The sequence below is a fragment of the Bemisia tabaci genome, chromosome 10 (assembly GCF_918797505.1).
Source record: "Bemisia tabaci chromosome 10, PGI_BMITA_v3".
NCBI classification, from domain to species: domain Eukaryota; kingdom Metazoa; phylum Arthropoda; class Insecta; order Hemiptera; family Aleyrodidae; genus Bemisia; species Bemisia tabaci.
Genome location: NC_092802.1, coordinates 35,972,614 through 35,999,063, shown reverse-complemented (window position 1 = coordinate 35,999,063; position 26,450 = coordinate 35,972,614). Strand labels below are relative to the sequence as shown.

General features: G+C 39.5%; 2 protein-coding genes across 3 annotated transcripts in view; one reads left to right on the top strand and one right to left on the bottom strand.

Moving 5' to 3' along the window:
• LOC109033252 (frequenin-1) overlaps nt 1–26,450 on the bottom strand; it is a 282,836-nt gene that overhangs the window by 37,685 nt on the left and 218,701 nt on the right. The window contains exon 8 of the mRNA XM_072304796.1: nt 25,694–25,782. Coding sequence (XP_072160897.1) covers nt 25,694–25,782 — 89 coding nt within the window. The remainder of the gene's footprint in view (nt 1–25,693; nt 25,783–26,450) is intronic.
• LOC109033251 (uncharacterized protein in vnfD 5'region) overlaps nt 10,266–26,450 on the top strand; it is a 63,257-nt gene continuing 47,072 nt past the window's right edge. The window contains exons 1-5 of one of the 2 annotated variants that reach the window (XM_072304794.1): nt 10,266–10,631; nt 15,353–15,711; nt 17,407–17,824; nt 20,223–20,589; nt 21,857–22,094. In XM_072304794.1, the coding sequence (XP_072160895.1) occupies nt 10,586–10,631; nt 15,353–15,711; nt 17,407–17,824; nt 20,223–20,589; nt 21,857–22,088 (1,422 nt within the window). In that variant the 5' untranslated portion in view covers nt 10,266–10,585 and the 3' untranslated portion in view covers nt 22,089–22,094. Of the gene's footprint in view, nt 10,632–15,352; nt 15,712–17,406; nt 17,825–20,222; nt 20,590–21,856; nt 23,569–26,450 lie in introns of those variants that run through there. The other variant, XM_072304793.1, reaches the window with a different exon arrangement.

The window sequence follows — 26,450 nt, the reverse complement described above, 5'->3', positions numbered from 1 at the left end:
ATTTCGTTATCCAATTTTCGGTCGGTTCAATGAATATAATTTGTCATCATAAAAAAAAAAAAAAAAAAAAAAAAAAAAAAAAAAAAAAAAAAGAAGACATGTGAAAGGGAAAGGTGCACATGAAAAATAACGGGCTGCGAAGCAGCTCCGTAAGCCCCTAGTATAAAATATATGTAAAATGTAAAAATATAATAAACAATTTTTTCCCGCACATAGATCGTTAAGAAATCATAGAAAAAAATCTCAAAATTTTAGCTGGCAACATACTTCTAGGTATTCCGTGATTTGTTCTTTAAACAGAATTAAATAGAAAAGAAGAATTAAAAGTAAAAATGTTAGAACCTTAAAAACAGTCCTCAAGTTTTGGATTGGGTACCACCTGGGAAGAGGCGACGGGGACGTCCCGTAAAGGGTTGGCGGCAGGGCGTTGACGAAGAGATGTTGCGGTGTCAGTTGCCCGATAACCTCTGGGAAGACAGGCATATGTGGCGTTTGGGTGTCGTAGAACGCCAGAGTGCGTTATAAAGCGACTTTATAGGCTGTCCAAAAAGTACCGAGACTAGGTTCTATAACTCAAAAATCAAGATAGCTAGAGGCTTGATCTTGGTCTTATTTGAAAGATCAACTTAATATCTATCGATTGAGACCAAAATCAAAACTTTCGGCCAAATATTTCAAAAGTTACAACACTGTTTGTAAAAAAAATATCTAGACCCCCTACCGTTTTTTATGACTATTTTCTCTTGCCGGAAACACTCTCTAAATTAATGATCAGTGCACGGTTCTTTTGCAACTAATCATGGCAAAACTAATTGATTTGGAAACACTAGCTGTCGTCCGACTACGGGTATAAGGGTTCAAAGTCAACGGGAAAAGAATAAACCGTCGGTCAGCCACCCGCAAAAAACCAAGAAATTTTCGGCATTTGTTGACAGTTCACAGTGCGTGCGTGGTCTTCGCTGCAGATGGTGAGTGATTTTGTTTCTGTGTTCAAAATTTTTGATACTATCATGGAAAGAGATAAAGCAGTGGTATCAAACATTTCGAACACAGAAACAAAATCACTCACCATCTGCAGCGAAGACCACGCACGCACTGTGAACTGTCAACAAATGCCGAAAATTTCTCTGGTTTTTTGCGGGTGGCTGACCGACGGTTTATTCTTTTCCCGTTGACTTTGAACCCTTATACCCGTAGTCGGACGACAGCTAGTGTTTCTAAATCAATTAGTTTTTGCCATGATTAGTTGCAAAAGAACCGTGCACTGATCATTAATTTAGAGAGTGTTTCCGGCAAGAGAAAATAGTCATAAAAAACGGTAGGGGGTCTAGATATTTTTTTTACAAACAGTGTTGTAACTTTTGAAATATTTGGCCGAAAGTTTTGATTTTGGTCTCAATCGATAGATATTGAGTTGATCTTTCAAATAAGACCAAGATCAAGCCTCTAGCTATCTTGATTTTTGAGTTATAGAACCAGTCTCGGTACTTTTTGGACAGCCTATGTATAACCTTAAAAACAATTTTTTTATTCCCCCAGGTTTCAAATTTTATAAAGCAATCGTTTAAACCGATCAATGACTACCATTCTAATACCAGGGCCCATTTTGTCGTGACTAGAAAAAATCTTTTTTTCTAGATTTGTTCATATATGAAATTGATCATTCGACCGCCTGGGCCTGTTGCATGCAAGAGATACAGCCGCGCGAATAGACTTTTTAGAGGTTAAATGACACGAAAATTACGATGGTCACATTAAAAAAGTCTGAAATACACTCCTTACTGCGCAATTTGCGTTGTTAGGAACGCGCTTTTTCAAATTTCCCGCGTCTGGGGGCAGTTTTCTAATCACCGGAAACGAGCAAACGGCGGGCTCGGTGATTTCCGGAAGATGCCGAGTCGTTGTTGTTGTTGTTATTTTTTCCTTCAGTTTGTTTACAAACCCAACGTGATCTCTTATAGTGGTCCATATACGCTTTATGCGGTAACCAAATCGATCAACTTTTAAATATCCAACGCAATCCTTCTACATTTCATTTCACGATATCACGAGCTCCGATTTTTAGGTTATGTTGTCAGTTTTAGTTGACCGGAAATAGCCGCGAGTTGCCGTTAATTGTTTCCGTTAGAAAACTGCCCCCAGACGCGGGAAATTTGAAAAAGCGCGTTCCTCACAACGCAAATTGCGCAGTAAGGAGTGTATTTCAGACTTTTTTAATGTGACCATCGTAATTTTCGTGTCATTTAACCTCTGAAAAGTCTATTCGCACGGCTGTATCTCTTGCATGCAACAGGCCCATTATGCATCTTAAGACGGCGTTCATTGTTATCTAAATAGTTGAAGTAGGGAGTCGTGAGGATAGAGTTGACTCGCACATTGAAGAAAGAAGTATATTTTATTGAATATTTATTTTTTTTTCTTGAAACAAAAAACTACACTAAATTTTTTAAACAGTATATTGAACCAAACGGTTATAATAAGAGGATGCCGCCAAGTTCGTATAGATCTGCTTTCCACCGCATAATGTAATGACTCTGGGAAGATTTAAAAGATTTTGACCTAGTTCTTCTCGGTAGAATTTACAATTTATTACACTGACCTGTCATAAAGTTGCACTGAGTGTAGGTAGTGATTAGTCTATCAATCATTGTAATCGCAAAAAAATTCATTCCCATTTTTAGCGCATTTTCCGCTTATTCCGCAGCCCTCATTCATGGCTGTACATACAACGGCACTTCGATGGTGAAAGTGCAGAAGTGCGTATCTCGAAAACACGATTTTTCAGGAGAGTAAAAAAACTGTCTACATTCCTCCTTATTGTCAGTAGAAGGGCAATAATTCTTGAGGATAGCAAGAATAAGATGCGTTTTCAGACTTCATCAATATTTTGAATAATTTCTCGCGCTGTTAGAAAATACGGCCGAAATGCCGAGATTCGCGTTTTCGGCACTAAGAATTGGACTGAGTTAAGCAGAAAGGAACGAACCCACATTTTGGAAAAAATTGAGTTATGAGTGGTTTCGAACTCAAACACCGCTCTACTATCTATCGGAAAAAATTCAAAGTTTTTGTTGCAGCAAATTTTTCAGAAATTGAACTTGAAGTTTATCTTTTACATTGAGTCTTATGCAGGAGCCAAACTTTAAATCTCTATTTCTCAGTTCGATCCGGATGTGGCTTGGTTCCTTTCTGTTTAACTCCGTCCAATCGACAGTTATCACGAGATACGCATTTCTACAATTAGTGGTTTAAAACCCATTGTTGGCGGATTTTGATCATTTAAAAACTGAAAAAAAGGGTTTTCATGCTTACAATTCTTTATCAGAAGCTTTAGTTTGACCTCATACGGCCGGATCAAGCATTGTATGATTGGAAACTGACATTAGATTACGAGATATGCATTTCTGCAATTAGCGTTTTGAAGCTACTCTTGATCATTAAGATCAAAAATAGAATTTATTCAACCTTAAAACTTATTTAGAAGCTTTAGTCGATCCAATACACTAAATGAAGCATTGTTTGACCGGATTGACTCTAATAAAAAACTGACCGTTGTGATGAACCGTCAGTTCAATCAGTTCATGATTGCATTGGCCCAGAGAGTAAAAATGGACATGAACGCCGCGCTTTGCTAGTAGGTAGTAGATACCTATGTAGAAATGATACTGGAGGGCCCTCGAGTGATAATCCGCCTTCAATTACAAGCGTATGCAATATTAATGACAAGTAACAGTACCTAATCCCCCTTCCCTCGTCTATCGGTCTATCACCAGCATTCACTGATATTATGCATGCTGGACTGCCTGATTATCCACATTTATCTACATCAACTTTTCTTTTAGATAGATAAATGAAAACCATTGAAAACAAACACAGAACAGCTGATCAGCTGATATGCGGTGTTGGCGGGAAACGCTGCTGAGGAGCGCGCGTTGTGATTGGTTGTGCGTAAGGCGCGCCGAAAAATGAACAGGCCTGAACGAGATATATACGCATTCCTGCACTTAAGCCGCCGAGATGTGCGAAAAAAGTTCTACACGGTTTTTAGGAGACTTCCCGATTTTTTTCGATTATAATCTCTTGCTGGCTGATAGACGACATCTTCAACTACACGTTTATGGAGCTAACTCAAAACTGTCAAAAATCGAGATTTGCACTTCTGCACTTTCACCATCCACTTTCGGATTCGGCACTTTCGGATTCGTTACTTGCGGATTCGTTACTTGTGGATTCGACAGTTTCGGATTCGGCACTTTCGGATTCGTTACTTGCCGATTCGTTACTTGTGGATTCGACACTTTCGGATTCGGCACATCGGCATACGTGGAAGACGCTCAAGATTGTAATAGCTAGCAGGAAGAGAAGTGCACTAAATTTCATGGTGCTGAACTAGATCGCTTTAACTCGCAAAATGGACCAACACTGCTATATTCCAAAGTGAGACAATACGGCAAATTTGGCAGAAAAGCGACGAATCATTGACTGAGCAGCCGTTTCTCGCTAATTTTTGAGCAAGGTCAAATACAAGGAAAATCGTAAAATTGAACAAAAATAAAGAATCCATTTTAGGAGGCCTAGTTTTGAGTTTTTCCTGTTTGCTGTTGAAACAATTGTTGTAGGTCACAGTAATATCTGCAAAAACGACCTCTCAAATAAGCATTGGAGAGGGAAGATAACACAGTATTGTAATCTTGCATGAGTTGCATCGTTGCATTGCGCCGCGAAGTGTACTCGTTTTTTGCATCGTATCGGTCTTGGTTCATACTTTGCCACCGCGCGCTTTTCTATTTGAAAATTTCCACCTATTCACTCTATATTCTTTCGGTTCACTAAGAAAAATAAAACGTTTCTTTGGCAATTTCTAGTCAAACTGTAAAACCGCGTGAAGCCGTATGCGACACTGCAGATCTCCTGTCGTAGTTAATTTCTTTTTTAAATGGAGAGAAACACAACTTCCGCTCTTTATCTCTTTTTTTTAATTTTTTTTTTATTTTTTTTTCATAAAAACTTTCCTGAAAAATGTTTTTGGCTTTAACAAAGTTGGACATTTCGAAACGAGACCAAGGAGGGTTATAGGACATTTCGTTTTCGTCGACATTTTTTGTATCCGCGCTCCTGTTTTTTCCAGTGATTAACGTCCACGCGTTTTTTCGGCACGGGAGTTTTGATCCACGTGCCAGTTGAGACCCACAGTTAATTATCGGTCCACATGTAAATACAAACGACAATTGCTCACGACGTTTTTGGATGAAAATATATAATGTCTTGGAAGAATGAGGGTTTGCTTGTTTTTTTGTTTTGTCTGTTTGGTCCAACGGAGAATAATATATAGTTGAGAGTTTTGGTAAAAATGGGGGAGCGTCAATTCCATGAGACAAAATTCACTAAAACTCTCTACACCTCTTTGGTGTAACAGGACTTAATTATCTTTCAAGAAATTCCCATCTTGTTATACCTGAACCGGATGAACCTCTATATTTGCCTCAGCTAAAGGCTCTTAGATTTTTCCTGTGTACGATGAGTATCTTGATTTATTTTGCGAGGAAAGATCTGTACTTTTAAAGGATGCCTGTCATTCTTAATTCGTTCAATTTCGTATAATACTGTGCAACACCTCTGTTGTGAAATAGTTGCTTCAGGCGCCGCCGCACGGCGGCGGGCGGCCAGCGCGAACGAACGCGCATTGGCGCCTACAAACCTAAGTGGATACTTCAAGCATTGTGCAATGCGTGAAGTATCCACTTAGGTTTGTAGGCGCCAGTGAGCCTCTCGCGCTGGCAGCACGCCGCTCCGCTCTGTTAGGCTTTAATATTTACACTCGCATAGTCAGCGTTTTTTAACTCATGATTTTGAAATGTTAGCACACTCTGCATTGATTATTCTCATTTAAATTGATGGGAAAAAAATATGTATCAATTTATCAAAGGAGAATAATAATATAATGTGTGTTTTTTAAATATTGGTGGTTCCGTGTCAAATTTAATGATTTCCAAAGCACTTTAATTTTTTCTTTTACATTTTGTGCTTTTATTGTGCTGCAGCGAGGTGTACGCGCAACGAAACGCTCAAAATTTGACGTATTTGACTCTAAAAGATCGATGTACAAATGGTTAAAACTAAAGATTGCGTGCTTCTTGGTTTTTTTCCCTCTTTTATTCATTTTTGCAGTTTCTGTCGGCACAACTGCGGCTCATTGAGATTAATGTCGCTTGGAGAAGGTTTTACAAATATTTGTCACGTTTTAAAAATATGAATTTTTTCAAAATGAAGTAATAATTTCGTAAAGAAAAAATAAAAAAATAAAAAAAGTACCTATACATATATAAGGTATATTGTGCATTCAATATTTTAAGGATAGAAATAACACCAAATATTCACCAATGACAATTTAAAAAGATGATTCAAAAGGAGAAAGTAATAACATTTCATTTAAAAAATGAGCAACCATAACAACACCTCCTTCTCTCTCAATTTCTCATTTCCATATTGTCAATATAATTTTACATACCGACTAAAGTATAACGCTTGGACCAAGTCACTGTTGCTTATTTTACGTGTGGGCGTAAAATACCGGACAAAGAAGGTGCGCGGACAAAAAATCGTTGACAAAATGTCCTGAAACCCCAAGGAGAAAATAATAGTCCCCATCAAATCGCAGAAGTGCGTGACCGCCTAATTTTCCCGCGCTTGCTTCTCAGCCAATCAGACACTCGACGGCCACGTTTAGACTCCCATAGAAAATAATATGGGAAATCGAAACCATAAATTTTTTTCGAATTCAACCGATTTTTCGGGAAAAAGATATCCATAGCTGGCTTTTTATAGGGATTTGGCATTTCAATTAATGCATAATACATTTCATTTTCTCAACAAAAAAAAAAACACCAAAGATCTGGATTTTTGAAATTTCAATTTTTCTCCACTCGGGTCGATGTTTTTAACCGTCCCGCTGACACAAATAGAAGAAAACCGAAGTTTCAAAAATTAAGATCCTTGGTGTTTTTTGAAGAAAAGGAATGTTTTAAACGCCATTGAAACACCAAATCATTTTTCCGACATCTTTTTCCCGCAAAATCGGCCGAATTCGAAAAAATATATGGTTTTGATGTCTCATGTTACTTTCTATAGGAGTCTTCAAGCGGCCGTCGAGTGTCTGATTGGCTGAAAAGCAAACGCGGGAAGATTAAGCGGTCACGAACTTCTTGTATTTAATATTAAATGCGCGACAAAACACAGGAGATAATTTCAAGAGCCGCCCTGCTCATGGCGCACGACCCGCCTTTCATTTTACCACTTCATATAGCGTTGAGAGTTCACTAATTACTTCACACGACCAGTGTGTAATTTTAAAATTCAAAAATTAAGAAAAAAAAATTTACACGATTTACGAGTTTCTCCGCCAAGGAGCTCTCTCCACAAGAAATCGTTCACCCACCCGCCCGTCGGGAGTGCCGCGGCGTGCTGCCAGCGCAAAACGCGCACTGACGCCTACAAACCTAAGGGGATACTTCAAGCATTGCGCAATGCTTGAAGTATCCCCTTAGGTTTGTAGGCGTCAGTGCGTGTTTCGAGCTAACAGCATGCCGCGTTGCAGCGTGTCATAAACTTGCGCACAATTAATAGGTTAGGGTGTTGCAGTGTAGGCAATTTGACATCAAATTCGAAATTAGCGACTAAAAAAAACCGCAGTTACGAAACTTTCGTGATCTTTCAGTCATCATCCGACTTATTTCTTCCTATTCTTGAGTGTTGGACCATATTGCGCCGCAGGCGGTAGCTCATGAGATTCTCCCCTTTGCTCAATCGCGCAAGACTCTTATTTTCTCCTCGAACGAGACATTCAAATCTGGTCGCCATATCCCAGAAATTCTGCGCTATACACTGACGCCCTGTCCAGTGGTGAGGCGAATCATTAACTGCCATCGATAATTATCCCATCCGAAGCTATACTAAGGAATCGATAAAGCACAAGCCCGAACATACGAAGAAAGAGGAGATTTAATTAAAATATGCGTAAACAAGGCTGAAAAATGATTAAAACACTAAAAGGCAGGACGTTTCGAGCTGTTACCAGCTCATTTTCTGCTGCAAAAACACATAAAAACAAGTAAAAAATTGAGTGGCGACCTGACCCCAGCCGTTATCACGTAACCAGATGCCACCAGAACGCCCAGAGTGGTTACGTGATAACGGCTGGGGTCAGGTCGCCACTCAATTTTTTACTTGTTTTTATGTGTTTTTGCAGCTGAAAATGAGCTGGTAACAGCTCGAAACGTCCTGCCTTTTAGTGTTTTAATCATTTTTCAGCCTTGCTTACCCATATTTTAATTAAATCTCCTCTTTCTTAGAATCGATAAATTAGGTATACTTTAATAATCGATGCTTCCCCTTTGGTTTTAAATGGTAGATCAATGGGTTCATTGCTAGGCACGACACGCCAATGACCTTATTCCAAAGGCGTTAATTATACGACAAAGGCCCCGATCAAAGGTTGGCGGCAGGCGTTTTATCATCGGACGATCCCAGTCAGGTTGAGCGAAGATGTCGAGCATAATTTCCCGGCAACCTTTCTCGGACGAGACGCTTCCACCAGAAAAGGAAAATCGGGAAGGAAAAGATAGGGGACAATGTTGTCACACTGGAAAAAAAAACACATTGGATCTGAGTCCAGACTCTTGAAAATATCGACAAGAAAAAGGACTCTTGATTGAATCAGATTGAAGCTTAAATCAAAAGGAAATCCGCTCAAATTAAGAGGCTTGGTTCTTGATTTAAGCTTAAATCTGATTGAATCAAGAGTATTTTTTCTTGTCGGTGTTTTTAAGAATCTGGACTCAAGATCCAATGTGTTTTTTGTCCCAGTACAGATTGCTTGGAGCAGTTTGAACGAGTCCATCGCAAAATTTTGCACAGTAAGAAAAAGTAATCAATATTTCGTGTCAAAATGGAAAGCGGAGGCTAAAGTAATATAAAGTGCGGTTCGTAATATTTTTGGTCAGTTTTTCTTTTCTTGGGAGTATGGACCAAATCTTTATTGGACTATACTGACCAATTCTTAGGGCTGAAAAATTGGAGCCTCGCTAAAACCGCCAAGATCAGACATTAACCGCATCGGTGATAATACAACGCGCTGCGGGCTAATTATTGAAATTGATAGACACAGCAAAAAATCCTAGGAGCGATTCTATTGGTGCACGGAGAAAAAAACTTCGTGCGTGGGACCCGAAGTTTAGGTCATATGGATCTCTGAAGTTTTCGGATTGAGCATCTGAACACTTTAGGTCCAGCTGCTGAGGTTTGGATCACACATCTGAAACTTCAGTTCTCAAATCTGAGGTACTTCGATTTTCACATCCGAAAAACTTCGGTTCTCACAACTGAAGTACCTCAGATGTAAGAACTGAAGTTTCAGATGTGTGATCCAAACCTCAGCAGCTGGACCTAAAGTGTCCAGATGCTCAATCCGAAAACTTCAGAGATCCATATGACCTAAACTTCGGGTCCCATGCACGAGGTTTTTTTCTCCGTGTGGAAGCAGGTGGTTGATTTGGATAAAGGAGGTGAGTGTTAGACTAACTAACGGTAAATCGCGAGGGACCCTTTCGTTATTTCTTCAAATGAGGATCTTGAAATCGTTTAAAATACTATCGTATGCTGTATATTTTTACAGAGAATTCTTTATTAGAGGAGCAACGAATTATTTTGTCTAAAATTAGGGTAAAAGATTAAAATTTCACTCTAAGTAAGAATATTGTTGTAATAATATTTGATAAAATGCCTGATTTGTCTATTTTCCTTTGACATCTATACTCTCTCTATCCTGGTCCTTTTGAGAAAATCACTGATTTTTTAGCACAACGTGGCGGCCGAGCGGGGGACGATTATAAATGCGCGACTGTTGCAGCCTTTGAGAAGCTCACTAATCGCCCCAATGATCAAAAGACACCGGTGATTAATTCGTCGTTCATCTAGTCCTCAATTCGAGGAGTTTGTCATTCGAGAAGAACGACGTGACTCAATTTTACTTGCACCTTGGAGAACGTGAAAATGAGGGAGCAGTAATACCCATCTCAAAATACAATTAAGTCTTTTTTTCCCTCGAAGAGCTGCTGAATTATATAAGAAAAATACACCGAAGCAATTAAAACTCCACTCGATTGCTGATCGATTAATATCATTGCAAAAATAGAGATTCATCGATCAATCGATTTATCGGTCATTCGATGACGATTTTAAAATTGACCCGCTGTGCTGCTGTCCATTATAAAACAGAGTGAACCTGAATAAAATAATCTTTCATCTGTAGTTACTCTTTACTCCGGTGGGAAGAATCCCAAGAGACTAAGAGGAGGTTAAAATCGGTCAAAATGAGACTCACCCCATCAAATCTCTCGAAAGAAAGGGCGGTAAAATTTAAAATATCTGTGCAGCTAACACCTGGGTGAAACTATAGTTTTATTGCAGTTTTTTAATCTCGTGACTCTAGTGGAATGAGTAGAGACAAAAAGTGTGCGTTTTTGACTTTGAAAATTATTAAGAGTGACCCAAAAACAGTATAGAAGGGATATACTTGAAAGAGCTCAATATGGTGCTGAAAATAAGTTTAATCGTCCTAATTTCAGGAATTCATGGTAAGTTTCGATTTCACACCTCCTTCGTGTTCTTTGAATAAACTGGGAAAAAGTCTCTTGGATCCAAAGTCTGGACTCTTAAAAACTTTTGACAAGGAAAAATACATTGATTCAATCGGATTTTTGCTTGAATCGAGAGCCAAACCTCTTTATTCAAGCGGGTTTCCTTTTGATTTAAGCAAAAATCCGATCGAATCGAGAGTATTTTTTCTTGTCAAATTTTTCAAGAGTCTGGACTCAGGATCCAAAATACTTTTTTCCAGTATACACGAAAACTACATAACGTTACAAAAAATCCACTCTTGGATGCCCTCGACTTCGAGAGCTGGAGTTCCTAAAACTTTTCTGCACAGGGCAAGATTAAGGGTGGCGCATCAACGGTTTCACCAGGTGTCATTATAACAGAGACGAAATACTGGGGTGGAAAACTGAAAAGGGAAAAGAGGAGATGAAAATAAAGGGAGAAAATGAGAATGCATTCATAAAGTTCTCCCTCACTCCTCGCTCGACGACGCAACGCCGCGCGCCTTATGATTCATCATGATGCGACTATTTTACCACTCGGGAGCCGGTGTAGTATACCCTCTTCTTTGAAGGCGATTTCGGTTCCGTAAGTCTAAACTGTCAAGCAACACAATATCTAATACGGCCTCTTCGAATCTCATACTATTACACGTAGGTCCTTTTTTAGGAATCTCATACTGTCTGTCGCTTTTCCATTTGGACCGAGTTCGAATCGGTTCATTTTGATCATGGAAACAAGAGTATAAAATAATTGTACATAATTGAGTATAAAATAACTATCTGTACATTTTATATTCTGTTTCCATGATCAACAGGGTCGGACTGGCTCGCATTTGAGGGCGTAGACCCTTGGCTGGTTTAAGGGGCGTAATGTGATATTTCCTGGTAGGGCATTCCCTACGTGGAGTGGGGTTCAGAAAATTTTGGCAAATCAGCACAAGTTTTACGCTATTTTCAGGTTCAAAGTCTATTGATCGCATGGAGTAAAAATTGCAAAAATTGAACGTGAAGCACAGCATTGAGAGCTCACACTTCGCGTCATCGCGCCTTCAATTTTTCAGATGCAGCACGGACGTCCATCAAGCACGAATAGTTGTTTCTCTGCGCCGTCGTAAACACGCATCCTTTCCTTCCCTCTTTTTCCATATTGTGTTTGTTTCCGTTTGTCTTATTTGTAATGTTGCTTCAAACTAGAGCAGAGCATTGCGTGTTCACGACTCACGGCATCACGTCTTACATTTTTCATATGCAATGTGGACATCCATCTTGCGCGAATAGTTGTATCGCGTTTACATTTTAGATGTCTCTTATTTTTGAATTTCGAGATAAATTAAGATTAAGTTTGCCTGAGCTATGCTATGGTATGTCTAAATCAATAGTTATTTGAAAAGGAGGAAATATGTTTAAAGGTCTCTTAAGAGGTCTATAAAGGATGCGTATGTCTAAAAATCGAACCGACCATCGCTTCTAAGGGAGTTGCACATAGCGAATGAAGGAAGTGGATGATAAAGCGCCTGTATGTCAAGGAGGAGGTGAAAATTTCACAGAAAATTGTCTACGCTTCAGCAAGTAGTTCTTGGACCTCCGTTTACCACTATCATGCGTTAAAGCACCTTTCTTTACTCCTAACTCTCTCTTCTTTCGTTCATTTAAGAAATTTTTCTCACATATTCTCGGTCGTAATTTTTTTTCTTCTTATTTTGCTATCTGCCAGAGGGGCGCGTTTTCGGCGCGAAGGGGGCGTATCTGCCAATGGCAGATTGCCTTATGGCCAGTCCGAGCCTGATGATCAAAATGAACCGATTCGAACTCGGTCCTTTTGCACTTAGGTCCTTTTTCAAGAATCTCATATTGTCTATCACTTTCCCTTTGTACCGAGTTCGAATCGGTTCATTTTGATCACGTAAACAGAGTATAAAACAAGCAGTGAACTCCAACACAATGTGTTGATAAGGCGCGTCATTAACTCGCACATATCAACCCCTTTAGTTTTCATTTACAGAGATTTCAAAATAGGCAAACAGCATAAAAAGAGAATTCACGATCCAACACTGCGAGGTCAAAGACGCACCTTGACGAGACCGTGTATTGTGAAAGTAGAAAGCTATTCGATCGAATTTAAGTTTTTTGATCTGCCTCAAGCAAAATCTTATCAGATTCTTGAAGAAAAGTGCTACGGAATAATTTAAGCGAAGAAAGGAAAAATTCTGTCGAACTCCTAGAAGATAAAGTCGATTTAAAGGTATTTTGGGGCTAAAATACCCAAATCACCGGTAGTAAAAATCCCGTTATATTATTGAAAAGAAATTGACTCGATATAAATGCAATTGCATTAAATACGTCTTGATTTTTGTTATTTTAAACGTCTTTCCATGCAAAGAAGTTCAACCATGTCGTTGCTTTATTCATTCATGAATTGAAAGTAAGCAATCTACATCCCGAAAATCTACTGATTTGCCGTAAAAAATTGCAGAAACTTGATATACCAGGTCGATGCACCCACTCGTTGAATTTACCAACCAATTTTGTGAGTGCAAATGTGTAAGAATCAATATGCTATAGTCATTTTGGTGCATTTATTTTCATGAAACAATAATAATTTCAATCCCGAAAAACCATCAATTTTCCGTATAAAATCGAAAAAATCAAAATATGTCAACTCCCCGACGTGAAAATTAGATTCTACGTATGTAAAATGTAAATACTTATGTATCGATATGCTGAACAGAACTATGTGTGGACAGTCAGAAGCCCGCGGCAACATTAATTCAACAGAAAAACTGTAAAAATTAGATAGGATTTTAGCCGCTTTGCCCGCCTCTCCTCGCTACTTACAACAAACCGTTCTTATACTCATCTCAAAATTTTTCTCAGAGCTTTGGGTTATTATCAGCTTCCATTTAAACTCCGGTTCGATGGCCGAATCGGCTGCCAAAAAAGCAAGCCACTGTTGAGGGGTTCTATGAGAAATTCGTGATATTATCGGCTCTCAGGAAATCACCCCATGGCTAAAATTGGTGGTATAAATGTTTAAGTGCTTAAAATAATCGTATTCAAGAAACTAAGGAATTAAACTATGGAGTCAATTTCTTTTTAATAATATAACGAATTTACTACCGGTGATTTAGCTATTATAGCCCCAGAATACTTTTAAAGCGCCTTTGCGTTCCAGAATCTCGACGGAATTTTTTTTTTTTTTTTTTTTGCTTAAACGATTCAAGAAACATTGTAGTTAAAAATATAAAGATTTTTCGATTTGGACGTATGAAAAATGTTTAACTCGTTCAGGCACACCGTGTATTGTATGGAGTACTGCTGTTATTCGACCGTTGTCTTCAGGTCAAAATTCTTACAAAGAAGCCCCTTGCAAGAGGCAAATTTTTTGTAATTTCTCCCAGTTTTTTCAGCGTTAGGTATATAAATGAATTGTTTGTCAAATTTTGAGGTCAATTATATTTAATTGTAATTTATACTTTCTTTTTTTCCCCTTCATTTTATTTTTCGTATCGAGGAGTCGAGGTTTTGTTGATTTCTTCGGATTTCGATTACTGTAACTTCTCTGCTTCTATTCGGCCGATTTTTATGAATGAGGTCTCTTTTTATTTGTGTTTTAACGGAGAGTAAGGAAAAAATTGCTAAATACATGCGAAACAATTTTTTTTGAAAATTGGATGAATCCTAGCGTGACGGTGAAATGGTTAATGAAGCGTGAGTAATTGGGGTACGGGTATCGGCCGCGTTGGGACCCAAGGCCCATTGTTCTTCGTGACGCCGACGCAGTGATCAGGAGCGTGGGGACGAGAGGGCTTAGTGGACTCCTGTATGAGCCACGTTTAGCAAATGGTCTAATGAGTCTCGAGGCTTATCACAGATTGCACTTACCACTATCCTGGTGGCCCCGGCTATCAGAGCAAGGAGTACCAACTTTTGAAAAGGATAACAGTGTTGTGGAGATATGTCAAAGCAACGTTGTGAACAAAACGGAGTGAGTGAAATTCTCATTCAAGGAGTGCCGAACTGGTCAGCCATCCTCGAATCAGTTCGCTTGCTTCCGCTTATATATGCATATTTTAAATCAGCGCGCCCCATTCTAAGGTTTTTTTAAAAAAAACCAAGAAACGTAGACTCTTGGTATTCATTACACATAAACTAGCGAGCCCCAGAATGAGAAACAAATTTTAATCATTATTATTGACGGATTAGTAAACTTTTTACACGCTTTGGAAAATCTCAGAAGTTCGCGGTAGTCACTTTTCGGTAAGGAACTAGGGGACTCGGTTATTGTATCGAGGGGGGGGGGGGGTCGAAACGATCGCAAAGGCGGTATACTACGTATACGCGCCAAAAAATGGTATATAATTGAGTATAAAATAACTATCTGTACATTTTATATTCTGTTTCCATGATCAAAATGAACCGATTCGAACTCGGTCCAAAGGGAAAGTGATAGACAATATGAGATTTTTGAAAAAGGACCTACGTGCAATTCGAAGATGCCGTATTAGATATTGTAATGCTTGACAGTTTCGACTTAGGGAACCGAAATCGCCTTCAAAGAAGAGAGTATACTACACCGGCTCCTGAGTGGTGAAATAGTCGTATCACGATAAGTCATAAGGCGCGCGGCGCGGCGTTTTGTGGAGGAGTGAGGACTGAGGAACTACTGATGTAAAAACAGAGTATGAACGGTATTCCAGATCTGGTGGTAAGTGGAAATTTTACGAGCTCGAGGTCAGGAACACGGGTCCGCTCGGGCTTCGAGGACTTCAAGGAGATGCTCCTGTGGAGCGACGTGTTTGTGGACAAGAGCCTCTTCATCAGAGACGTCTTGGAGGAGTTGGCCAAAGTCGTCGTCGTTGTCCGACCCCGCAACTGGGGCAAGACCACCAACATGGCCATGCTCAGACGCTTCTTCGAAACCGAGATCAGCTCCGACGGGGCACCTATCGCTGAGGAGGCCCGCATCAACTATCGTCTTTTCCAAGGCGGTGCCGTGGACCTCGGAGTCGATGGCAGGCATGTCTTCAAGGCCCTTAAGATCACCAATCACTCCAAGGTAAAGGCTCTCGTGTAGTGACATGGTGTGTTTTACATTGAATAAATAGTTCTGTTCACAGGGCTCCTGCACTTATTTTGTAACAGTCACAGAAGCTTCCGTTATGAGGACAGAGTACCCTGTTCCCACGACCGAAGTTCTGTTCTAACAACGGAAAAATTCTGTAAGTGTAACAAAGAAACTGCAGGAGCCTTGTGAACAGAAGGTTCTGTCGTCAGCACCATATACTTTTTTCTGTGTACGATATATCGATTGATCAACCATTTAAACATGTGGAAAATGATCGATAAACAGGGTGTTTGCAACGAGCACCTTAATAATTGATGCTTTACTACAACTTCAAATGGGAAAACATCGATAATCGATCATTCAGGCTTCGCCACTGCTCCCGTGTTTCCGACAATGCAATGAAGGCCGTATTCATACGGTCGCTCTTTTTACAGCTCCACAAGAATATCTTGCGAGATTTCAAGCCACGATATTGGTTCGGTCTCCTTTGAAAAATAAATTAAAAATAATTGCAAAAAATGTTTGTACTCAAGGCTCGGCTTCAAAAAATACAAAATAAGAAATAAATTACAATGCGTATTCCGTAAATTTTTCGCAACCCAAGATTTTCATTTCTGCAGTTCTACCATCCAAAAAATGTATTTAATTTCAACGGCCAGAGTTTCATATTTACGATACAGCAAAATAAGCAACAAGCAACCATGAGGCGAAGAAAAAAACAATAGCAATATTGTTTCAATTAGTAGACGTGGTTTATCCGTCAGCGCACGGGTATGGTGAGAGAAAACATTGATGCAACTATTAGTGCTCTACGGATGCCTGTGTTGCCTACAGGCGGAATAGAAGGCGTTTTAAACTTCCTTGAGTTCACAGCACAGCACGAGCGCGGTATGCCGTTCGAAACTGCTAAAAATTTGATAATTATTTCGATGGACATGGGCATTGGGAGACTTTTAGAGGGCTAGTAACGAATCGTGTCTTGATCATTTCACATTTGAGATCAGAAAATTTTCTTTTAACCCCTGTCAAAACCACACTAGAAAAAACACATTTGATCTAGAGTCCAGACTCTTGAAAACATCGACAAGAAAAAATACTGTTGATTCAATCCGATTTAAGCTTAAATCAAGAACCAAGCCTCTTAATTTGAGCGGATTTCCTTTTGATTTCAGCTTAAATCTGCTTGAATCAAGAGTCCTTTTTCTTGTCAATGTTTTTAAGAGTCTGTACTCAAGATCCAATGTGTTTTTTTCCCAGTGTATCTCTATCCTAAGGTTGCTAAATCGAGTCCAACAATTCGAATTTTTAAAATAATATACTTGTGCGATCTTCGTCGAAAATTTTACAGATTTTTGCAAAAGATTAGAGGAAAATTCAGTGAAATTTTCATTCAGAAATGCCCCAGATTCTTCTGGTTAAAATGCAATTTTCGAGAGGACATTGGGCAACACTGAAATACAGTTACGTTATTTCGTGGAGGAAACGTCGAAATAAATACATCGAATCCGTTTCGACAGAGTAAACCATTCTGTCGAAATGATAAGACATTAGTCGAGACTAAAAACATTTCCTGGTCTGAATCAAGGGTCCTTTTTCTTGTCAATGTTTTAAGAGTCTGGACTCAAGATCCAATGTGTTTTTTTTTTTTTTTTCAGTGCAAAAATACACATTTTATAATAATTTCAGGCGATGAAGCACATGGGCAAGTACCCAGTGATCTCCGTGAGCTTCAAGCCGATCAAAGGCTACGGCTACGCCCGCATTCTCAACGTACTCAAAGTGACACTGATGCAACTTTTCCGAACCCACGGGTACTTACACTTCTTCCTCCACGGCGAAGAAAAAGCTCGCTTCGAGAGATACCTCGTGGCCGATCTCACGGAACACGACGTGCGCAGCGGAATCAGTTTCCTCATCACGCTCCTTCACAAACGTTGGAACAAGAACGTCGTCCTCCTAATCGATGACTACGATACACCGATCATCAGCTCCTACTGGGAGCTCATGGAGAAGGAGAAAGAGCTGAAGGGTGTGATACGGCTTTTTCGGGATATCTTCGCGTTTAGTGTCAACTCCCCGTTCGTGCACAAATGTGTTGTTACAGGTTCGTTTAGCTGATTCCCTGCTAAAAATGATGAGTAGGCTATTCAGAATTCGCCAACTCACATGTGTAGAATTTCCTACTTATATGAGTAGAAATCCTACTCATATCACTAGAATATTCTACTCATAATAGTAGAAAAGTTCAAATCATATGAATTCAATTTTTTTCATTTTTCAGGAGTGGTGTTTTTGACCAGGAGACACCGACATGTTATGTAAATTTGAAAAATAAGAACATTTTGTTCTTATAATTTTTTTGATGCGGTGACTAGTTTCTGAGATATCGGACACGGTAGATTCAACGCTGAACTCATGTGAGTTGAAATCTCTAGTCATATGAGTCGGCGAAAAGTGAATAGAGAAATTCTGCTCATATGAGTTAAATTCTATTCATATAATTTGAAATTATATTCATATGAGTTGAAATTCTATTCATATGAATTGAAATTCTATTCATGTGACTTTGATTTTCTAATCATTTGTACTCACCATTTTTAGCAGGGTTCTCCGATTAATTTTCTTACGGGTTGACCATGCTGCCGTGTTAGTAGTCCAAGATCCAGTAGATATTTAGTGACAAAATCGTGACACAAGTTTTGACCATTAAATCTGCACTAACACGGAAAAAGGTTGTCTGCCACGTAATAGCACACACTACAACTTAACAGACACCCGTTTTTCGTGTCAGTGCAGATTTAAGTGGTCAAAAATCGTGTCGTAAGTCTGTCACTAAACATTGTCCGGCTCTCTGACTACAGGTAAATACGTCTTATGAGCGTTCGAATGTTGCCAAATTTCCTCCAAGAAAATATTTATTTTTGAAGAAAGTTATGGACGTATTTCTTCGAGATTATCATTCCTAGATCAAATTACGAACGAAATTCTCATATTAATCGGAAGAGAAGTATTCACAAGTTTTCCATAAAATTCGTGATTTATCGTCGAAAGAAATTTGGGGATGCGCCAATGCCTGATGGCTCTTACGACGTTGTTCCTTCGCAGGACATCGTAGTACAACCGGCTCTGAGCTTTCTATGGACTGATGTTTGACACTGATAGACGAAGAAAACAAAGAGGAGACTGGAGCGATCCTATTGGTGGAAGTGGGTGGTTACAATGGACGAAGGTGGCAAGTAATAGACTAGCTATAACGGCAACCCATGAGAGACCTTAGGCAGTCCGTCGTTTTTCGCCTTAGTCAATTACAAACACCCGTTTCAATCAATAGGATCGTTCCATTTTTCTTTTGTCTTCCTTACCTATACTTTTGTCTTTCAATAATCAGCCTGCAGGCCCAAGGTACAGATTGGAATAATTGCAATTACACGGTAAAATCAAAGCTGCTGTACTGGAGTGTTGTGTATGTTGTCTATTCTCTGATTGAAGGGGTTCCTCTTATTCAAATTTATTGCGATTGAATTGAAACAAGTTGCAATTGTTTTTAGCATTGCAACTGGCCTACCTTTCACACACATGGTACTCATTCTGCAGATCGTCTAAAATCAGCATTACAGAACAAATTATGCAGGCATGTCCATGTCACAACTGCATACACGGAAAAAGGGGGTTATCCCTAAAATTGTGGTACTACCCCAATTTGTTGGATGATAAGTACATTTCCAATTGAATGTGGTAGTGCCGCAACTCAAGGTGGGGCAGCACCGCAACAGTTGGGTTCGTAATTTCATTTATAAGGGGCACTATCAAATATTGGGGTACTACCTCAATTAATTGGAAATGCCCATATCATCCAACAATCCCGTGCTTCTCTTTATGTGTAGTAAAAAATTGCAATTTTATTGCATTATATTGCAAAATTATTACAATATTTTCGCTGCACTGTGCAACTTCGACCCTGCAATGGAGATGTTGCATGTGTGAGGGATTTGCGATTTGACTGTTGTTTCTTATGTAAAAGTTCGCGAGAAACACGATGGTGCCACTGGTTTTCTCTGAAATCATCTCCCAAGCTCAAAAAAAGCTCTCGAAGTGAGACCAAAATGGAGGGGATATCCCGCCCTACCCTGAGAGTCCACCTCTACATCAAAACAAACTCTCCATGCAAAGATAGGGAGCAAATACATTAGCAGGGTTGCCGTGTTTTCAGTTTTGGAGTCCCCAAATGAAGTGGCAGCCCTGTCAATGTATTTGCTCCCTATCTTTGCATGGAGAGTTTGTTTTGATGTAGAGGTGGACTCTCAGGGTAGGGCGGGATATCCCCTCCATTTTGGCCTCACTTCAGAGATTTTTTTGAGCTTGGGAGATGATTTCAGAGAAAACCAGTGGCACCATCGTGTTTCTCGCGAACTTTTGCATAAGAAACAACAGTCAAATCGCAAATCCCTCACACATGCAACATCTCCATTCCGTGAAATTGAATTAATCCTCGTATCCGGCAGGATTGGTGTTGTTCGAGCAAGCCAACCCGTTCAAACGGGCGAACGTGAGCGTGGCTCAGTACTCCCTGCACTCGGAGAAGTTCACCGAGCACTTCGGGTTCACCGAGCCGGAGGTGGACGAACTGCTAGCCCGTTGTCCGACCTCCATGCCGGCTGCGGAGATCAAGCACTACTACAACGGCTTCGCTTGGGGGAAGCACAATCTCTTCAACCCGCACTCCATCATGAAATGCCTCGTCCACGACGGTCAGCTCGACCAGTACTGGCTCGACTCGGCCAGTTCCCTCACCATCGATGTCCGGGTCTCCAAGGGACCCATGGTGGAGGACCTGCACCACCTCCAGAACAAGGGGCTCATCGTCGACAGGTAACGGTATAGCAGCGACACATATTGAAGCTAGATACCTAAAGATGGTGCACGGAGAGAGAAACTTCGTGCGTGGGACCCGAAGTTTAGGTCATCCCTGCTAAAAATGATGAGTAGGCTATTCAGAATTCGCCGACTCACATGAGTAGAATTTCATACTTATATGAGTAGAAATCCTACTCATATCACTAGAATATTCTACTCATAAGAGTAGAAAAGTTCAACTCGTATGAATTCAATTTTTTTCATTTTTCAGAAGTGGTGTTTTTGACCAGGAGACACCGACATGATATGTAAATTTTAAAAATAAGAACATTTTGTTCTTATATAATTTTTTTGATGCGGTGACTAGTTTCTGAGACATCGGACACGGTAGATTCAACGCTGAACTCATGTGAGTTGGAATCTCTAGTCATGTGAGTCGGCAAAAAGTGAATAAAGAAATTCTGCTCATATAAATTGAATTCTATTCGTATAAGTTGAAATTCTATTCATCTGAGTTGAAATTCTAATCATATGAATTGAAATTCTATTCATACGACTATGATTTTCTACTCATTTGTACTCACCATTTTTAGCAGGGATATGGATCTCTGAAGTTTTCGGATTGAGCATTGGAACACTTAAGGTCCAGCTGCTGAGGTTTAGATCACACATCTGAAACTTCAGTTCTTCCGTCTGAAATACTTCGGTTTTCACATCCGAAGAACTTCGGTTCTCACATCCGAAAAACTTCGGTTCTCACATCCGAAAAACTTCGGTTCTCACATCTGAAGTACTTCAGATGTAAGAACTGAAGTTTCAGATGTGTGATCCGAACCTCGACAGCTAGACCTAAAGTGTTCAGATGCTCAATCTGAAAACTGCAGAGATCCATATGACCTAAACGTCGGGTCCCACGCACGAGGTTTTTTTCTCCGTGTGTACCTATATGGGGAGAGTACGCAAATATCCACGAAAAAAAAAATTACGGAATACATAGATGTCGAAGGGAATTAGTTAAATCAGGCATTTTATCAAATGCCTGGACCGGTAGTCAAATTTTGACGCTTTACGGGAAACAATGAAACCAGTTTTAGAACCTCAAAGTTTTGTCTAAACGGAGTTGTGAGCGTTTAAAGTTTCCTTTCCGACCTATCCTATTGACTGGATCCACCGTACGTCGGCCATGTTGAATATTGCGTAGCATCCTAGTGCACAAGGTTATTTCGGGCAGATTCTACAAGTTTGCAGAAGTCTCTGAAAGGCTCACACATTTTTTTTACAGGATTTACGAGGAGATAAATTTCATGGAGATCTTCGGAGGATTCAGAGATATGTGGTATAGTTTGTTGGTCATGGCAGGGTATCTGGACTTTGCTGAGGATGTGGATGAGACCGGTGAATATTGCCATCTGGTTTGGATACCCAACCAAGAGATAAAGGATAAGTTTGTCCCCAAGGTTTTCAAATGGTGGCTCATGAACGATGGCGATTGCATGATCTCAATAAATATGTAAACCGAGGTGCGGGTGCTCAGGGCTGTATGATTCCTCTTGAGAAATAAGAGCTACCATATACTGCCGTGCTAAGGAAGAACGCCGTATGAACCTTCAGGTGCTGCCAGATTTCCTTTGATAAAACACGGATTTCTCGGTAAACATGTCAATATTTTTACTTCAATTTTTCATGTAATTTTGTTTGCAATTTCTTCTGAAGTTCCTGAAAATATCAAGGAGAAAAATTCATATTTTTCCACAAAAAATAAACATTTAATGGGAGAAAATTTGGTAACCCTCGCATTTTCATACTACGTTTTTCTTTATCCCGGCAGTATAGGCACATTCAGCTCTAATGGAAATAATTATCGACGGTGTAGGTCGGCAATCACATAACTCGGTTCACATAACGCTGCAGACTTCCTGTCATAGTTTATTTCTTAACCGGAAAACTACTCAACGGCCATTCTTTGAAACTGCTGTGATTTTTCTTCTCTGTGCGAAAAATTTTCTGCATAAACTTCAAGGAATGAAATCAATCTGTTCTTCTTTAAAAAAATAACTTAGAGATATGTGATTGCGGACTTCCGCCGTCGTTAAATCACCCTGGTAAAAATTGGCGATAAGAGCTGCGTTTTAAAATACCATAGGAATTCTTATAGCCGGCTAAGGAAGGCAATAGAAAATCATATAGCTGGCTGTAGAAAGCGGAGCAAATCATATAGCCGGGCTATACGAAGCGATAAAAAAAGTATACAGCCGGGCTATAGCTCCTATCGCCGGGCTTTACACTTTATCGCCATCGGCTATAAAAGGCTATAAGAAATTGTGTAGAAATTCGTGCGCTTTGGAAATCATTAAGTTTGATACGGAACCACCATAATATTTACAAAACACACATTATATTTTCCTTTCATACATATTTTTTTTCATCAATTAAAATGAGAATAATCCATACAGGATGTGCAAACATTTTAAAATCATGGGTTGAAAAACGCTGACTCCGCGAGATTATATATTGGAGCCTAATACAGAGCGGAGCGGCGTGCTGCCAGAGTTAAGCGCGCACTAGCGCCTACAAACCTAACAGGGATACTTCACGCATTGCGCAGTGCTTGAAGTATCCCTGTTAGGTTTGTAGGCGCTGCGCTAATACGCTTTTCGCGCTGGCTACCCGCCCGCCGCGCCGCACGGTGGATCGAGTCAATGGTAGAGGTCGGTCATGGGCGACCAAAAAAAAAGTCTGATTTTAAATATTTTTTCTTGGTTTTCTAGTAGTTAAGCTTCCAAAATGAATGTATCCACGATTCTAGGATCTTTGAACCCTTCCGCTTTGACATGCGGGTTGCCTAAAGCTGACATTGCAGGTGGTATCAAATTTGCCGTCTAATTCTCAAGGTCTTATTTCGCTTTTGCATGAGTTCTGTGGCAGATAAATCAAAATTTCAATTAAACATGCTTATTCTCCTCCCTTTAAGGAACATTTGGTATATCATTAATGTGCATTGGCATATTTTTAGGAGGACCACAAACCACCTCCAAAGCTTGCTTTAAAAAAAACGCCCAAAAAATGTTAAAATAGCTCGATAAAAAAATGTCCACAAGTGTCCGCAAAATCCTTTGTTGGGTTGCCTCCTGTACACTATCAGGAATGATATTATGGAATAATTAGCCGCTAATATCCGCTAATCTGCGAAAACGGTCCATTTGAATGATAGGAAGTCGCGCCTGCTGGGAATCCGATCTTGCTCTATTGTCATCAATAAAATCGTGCATCACACGATATCCTTCAATCTCGATAATTTTTCTACTGATTACTGATTTTGGCTTACTTGTTGATATTTTTGGACGATACATTAGCCTTCTGTTAGTCTTTGAAGCTGATTCGATCAGCGTTATACTGTGCGATAAAGTTTAAGGTAATGTTTTGCGCATTGTATATTTCACACGTCCCGTTTCTTGCAAAATGTCTGCAACATACCTAGAACTCTTTCATGAGCTCCATACAAATAAAATTTCAACTTTTTTTCCCCCCTTGGAGGATGACAATACTTTCTCTACCCTAGGGTAGCGAGGAAGTGAAAATTGGTTGTGGGTTGAAAAAGAAGAAATACAAGAAATTTCTTTAAGAGACAATAGTCCTTCTCAGAGGTTCTTCAAGGGATCAGAACTTGCATGAAAAATAATTTTCCTCCTATTTTAATATTTATTCAATAAATATGTTTCAAACTTCACTCCAAACATCGAGGAACAAAACGAAATAATGGAAGATGATATAATTTTTTTTTCCCTGCACATTCAATTTTTTTTATGTGGTGATAAGTACCTATAATAATATTCTAGATGACTCGATAAAAAGAAGCTACAGTATATACATCTCTTTTTTATTTCTTTAATATATTGATCTATTTTTTGAAATATGAATATTTGTTGAATAACTGAAAGAGTAGAGAGTTCATAAAAATGAAAACGTCTATTGACTGGCTGGAGAAAAAGAGAAGAAAAATGAACATTATCAGAATGTTCCGTATATGTGCCAGTATGCAATTGCGAGAAACCAATTAACATGAACAAAAAACGATGTCAGCAGAAATCGAAAGAAATATGGCAACCTTCGTGGTGAGGGGCTGTAAAGCCGCCCTCCCTCACTCCTCAAGTAATGTTCTTGAGTCAAGTTCTGCAAATTATTCTTTATGTAAGATGCTTACGGTCCCATTCGCCGAAAGTAACGTAAAAAAACAGCTATCAAGGATCCCAATTTCAATAGTCATGAAAAAGTGTGTCAAACTCGTATTAAAACTCGTTATTCGGCTGAAAAATGATCAAAAATGGAATCTACGACGAAAAATACATCAGATGAGTGTAATTTGCTCTATTCTAAGGTGGGAAATCTCCGTAATCAAGAAAATAAGACGCGTGATGCGCGATGACCGACCCCTCCCATTGACTCGATCCACCGTGCGCCGCAGCGTGCCACGGCGCTTGAAGCAACTATTTCACACCAGAGGTATTGCACAGTATCATACGAAATTGAAGGCGCTCCAACATATCAGGAATGGCAGGCATCCTTCAAAAGTACGCAGCTTTCCGCGCAAAATAAATCAAGATACTATGGCCCAAAAATAGAGCGGTAGTCCAAAAACTCAATAATCCTAGCATCCGTTATTAGTAACATTTAGCATAAACTTATCGCCTGGCTGTTGCTTAATCGCCATCGGCTATAAAAGGCTATAAGAAATTGTGCATCCGGCTATAGAAGCTATTGAAAATCTCACAGCCGTCTTTAGGTCTATGGTATTTTGGAACACAGATTCTACTGCCAATTTTTACCAGGAAATAGTGCATCAACATTTCACAAATGACTATTTCAAGATGTATGCAATAAACTCATATAAGTGGCATTGCCCTTTAGACAAATTACTACTTATTCTACCCACAAAGATAACGTTTGTTGGGTATATTACAATAGCTTATACAAAGAGAACTGAAGAATGTACAATTTCATTGGAGAAGTTAGAATCATTACGATCGTGGTGGATACTTTTCCTGTTCCAGCGTCAGCATTGCTTAAATATCATGACAATACCACCATCATTAGTAGGTACTATTAGTATTAGTTTACTTACCACCATTTGATAAATAGCATCTACAATATTATACATTTCTTCTCGAGTGATGAATCCATCATTGTCAACATCGTACAGCCTGAAGGCCCCTGTGAATCAAAAAATATAAAGTTAGTGCACAGTAATAATAGTCATAGCCTCTTTGTCTCTGACATTAAGCAGTGCTGCAGGCTGATTATTGAAAGTGATACACAAAGTTATAGGCAAAAAAAACAACGAGAAAATGGAGCGATCTTATTGGTAGATGAGAGGGGTTGCAGTGGACATAGGAAGTAAGCGATAGACTGCGGCTTACGGCAACCTACGAGAGGCCCATAGCATGGTCAGTTCATCACTTTACCCTTTAGTCTATTAGAACCCTCCGTTTCAACCGATAGGATCATTCCATTTTCTTTTGGTCTCCTTTATCTAACGCTTTGTCCATCAATTTCAATAATCAGCCCATTGCTAAACACTGCCAGCGTCGTGAGAAGCGCGGGCTCTGCAAGACAACAGAGGAAATGACGATCTGTTGATCCGTAAAAAGTTCACAAGTTGGTTGATAAGATACGCTATGTACATGTCGCATGCAAATAGTGAAATCAGGCATTTTGTCAAATGCTTGGGCAGATAGTTAAATTTTGACGGTCTATACAATTTTGTGAATTTATGGCAAAGAGCTCACGAGTTTTCACTATTTTTGGAAAAATAACCTACGAAATCTTTTTATCTCTTCCTCTTCAATCGTTTCCCTATTTTTAAATGTTGAAATTCTAAA